At 39.3% G+C, this 2979-nt stretch overlaps 1 protein-coding gene across 1 annotated transcript; it reads right to left on the bottom strand.

Moving 5' to 3' along the window:
* Positions 1 to 234: 234 nt before the first annotated feature.
* Positions 235 to 2177, bottom strand: LOC101945005 (olfactomedin-4-like; the record flags this gene model as incomplete). Its single annotated transcript, XM_065580183.1, has 1 exon — positions 235 to 2177. A coding segment is annotated over one exon (803 nt), but the record flags the coding sequence as incomplete, so codon positions are not given.
* Positions 2178 to 2979: the final 802 nt, after the last annotated feature.

Here is a 2979-nt window from a genome sequence, read left to right as displayed (position 1 = left end):
TGGTGGAGAATGTTAATCTAACTGGTGAACATATTTCAATGAGTGGAAATAAAGTCCCTCCTCTAGTTACTGACATATTGACTCACACCTTTGTGTTGTTCCAGGGGCTCTTAAACACTCTAAGCCCAAAGGAGTATGATTTCTGTTTCTAATATTGTTTGGTCAAGCTGGCTTCTTGCTGCATCCCAAAATTTCCCAGCTGTTGTGCAATGACAAACAACTGTAGGGTTTGGATTTTTATAACACTTTATTAAACAAAAATTAATCATTCACATCTACTGATCCAGATTATAAGAAGACAAAGATAGGATTAATAAAAGAAAACCAGCAAACATTTACTGCATTTTCATAACTGTTCATCTCATTATTTCTGACATGATTACAGTACAGATATTGATACAAAAATCTTGTCATTTTAAAAATAAAGAGCATATGATTTTGTCCCAACTTCAGTATTCTGTAACTGATATATCATGTGCCAGATTCACCCCCGAGGTAAGGTAATTGATGCCAATGGAATTATTCTGCCAATTAATTTGGCTCCTTGTTTTGAGAGTGTTTTTGAAAGATGCTAATGGAGATCACAGTAATTGCAGACTAAATGGACTCAGAGGACTAAGTGGAGCATGTAGGATGGCATAGCTTATGTTCTGTTGTAGCATGTGCCATGTACCAAGGGACTGCTTTCATTGGGCTTTGGATCAGGCCCCCAGGACACAGTGCTAAGAAAATGCAACTGTCCAAAAATGGTTAATAAGGTTTTTTCATGAAGTGCAACTTTAGGAAAGTAATGCATTGGAGCCCTGTCATCTAAAATACATTGATGGGTTGCAAGAAGGAGACAAGGCAACCGTTTCCACAGCTTCAGCTTAACCAATGGCTGCTCTTTAAAGATCAAATTCTAATTCTCCTCTAATTTTAATCTTTTAGTAATTATTTGAGGCCAATATTTAATATGATATTTATGGCCTTGCATACTTTGAGCACTGATGATGAAACAGCAGTGCAGTTTCCATGTGTTATCCAAATAGACATTCCTCCAAATGCACGTCAGTGTGTGAGCAATCTCCCTATCACGATCCATGTTCTGTGCATCACTAAGTCATCTATTTAATCTATTTTTATAGCAGAGGCATTTCTAGTACTCCTGGTGCCATTGTAGCTAAACACCAGTTAAAAAGCTATGAACCTAATCTTGCACCCAATTGTTACCAGGCATAGAGCTTATTATCCTTCAATGGGACAGCTCATGGGAATAAACCTTATGCCCAGGAGCGACTCTTGGTAGGATTAGGTCCTAATTTAACATTCACATTGCCCAAAGGGATATAAAATCGGACTTTGTGTGATCTCTAGTTGTTGTGTATATTCATATCAGTGTAACACAGGTTGAAAAATAAGATTGTATTTAACAAGGTAGCCATCATTGTAAACATACAGGACTCGGTCTGAGGGGTTATAGTTGATACTTTGAATTGTTTCTAACATTTTATCCATAATTATGCTAATTTTACCTTCCTGTTCAGTGTTTGTGTCGTATGTGTAAAATATTTCCTCTTTCCTAGTGTTGACAGGTCTTGTGGCATATAGAACACCACAGATGATGAAAGCGTTGGAAATGGATGGCTTGTACTGCCTTGTATTCCAAGTATGGAGCACATCAAGTGTGGTCTCATTGAGTTTGCTAATCATAACGTTACCTTTGTTGTCCTCGGTTGAATAAATTACCCACAATCCACTTTCATCCACAGCAAAGTCCATATCTTGCCACCCAACACCAGCATAAGAGAAACGGTTACCATAAGCAGCATTCGGCAGAGTTTTCCTCACAGCCAATGTGTTTGTGTTTAAATTGAGCTTGCCCATATCTCTTGAATTATATACATTGTAATACATGAAGTTATTATAAACTGCGGTGCCACTGCCTTCCCCATATTGAATGTTTAACTCTCGAGCATTTTTTAATAGCAGCAAATCATCATAGGAATTATGAAGTCTGTAAGATTCTAAGAGTCTCCCATCTGGGTTCAAAGGTGCCACCCAGTATAGGTCCTTCTGCGGGGTCCGAAGAGAGGAATCCCTACCCCAGGAACCATATTTGAAGGAAAATCCTCTCCAGTTCAGCTGTACAACATAGGGCTGGCTGATATTCACAATCCCACCATGACCACAGCTGCCTGTAAGCAAAGAGAAAATGCAGGCTTTTCAAAGGGCATGATTAGGAGAGAGGATTTAGTGTGTGTACTTTATATGAATCAGCTTTGTTGCAAGAACAGAAATAAATACACGTCTTTGTCAAAGATTTTCCTTGTACCATGTAAACAGCACATGGATTTCAGTTCTGTAGCTGTTCCAGTCTGACTGAAATACAGGGGTCATCCCACTAGAACTGGGGCCATACTGAAAAAACAGCCAACAATCCAGCAACACATTTTAGAGATCTCAGTTTTTAGTCGGCACTCACTTGCAGTAAATAAGTGATTCGCTTCTGTTTCAGACAAGTGACCAGTTTTCTGTTTCCACCTAGTCTATGCTTTGCACCCCGCTGGGCTGGGAAATCACAGAGAAAATACCATTTCAGAAACATTTTAGGTCATTGGCTGCTGCAGTGGAGCACAGTTCTGGAAATATGGGAAGCAAGAAGGAACATCTTGTCTCACTGAACCGCAGTGAGTTTTGGAAGGTGGAGGGAGAATTAGCAGCACTAGTTCTAGAGGCTCATTTCAGATTAGCATGTTACTGTCAAAATCACCCCTTTAAAACAATACTTCCGAGAGCTTCCATCTGAGGCTCTCAAAGCAATTCAGATAGTAATGAGCATAGCCTTACAACAGCTCTCTAAGGTGGAGGTAAATATCCCCAGTTTACATATGAGGTAACTATAAAGTGACCATACAACCTAGTTCAACCAGGACAGTCTTGGTTTTTCTTATGATGTCCCAGGAGCTTCAGGATAACTGAAATAGCCTGTTGTTGTTT

This window comes from Chrysemys picta, unplaced genomic scaffold (assembly GCF_011386835.1).
Source record: "Chrysemys picta bellii isolate R12L10 unplaced genomic scaffold, ASM1138683v2 scaf1904, whole genome shotgun sequence".
Taxonomy (NCBI): Eukaryota; Metazoa; Chordata; order Testudines; family Emydidae; genus Chrysemys; species Chrysemys picta.
Note: the sequence above shows the minus strand (reverse complement) of the source record. Positions and strands in the feature narration are given on the sequence as shown.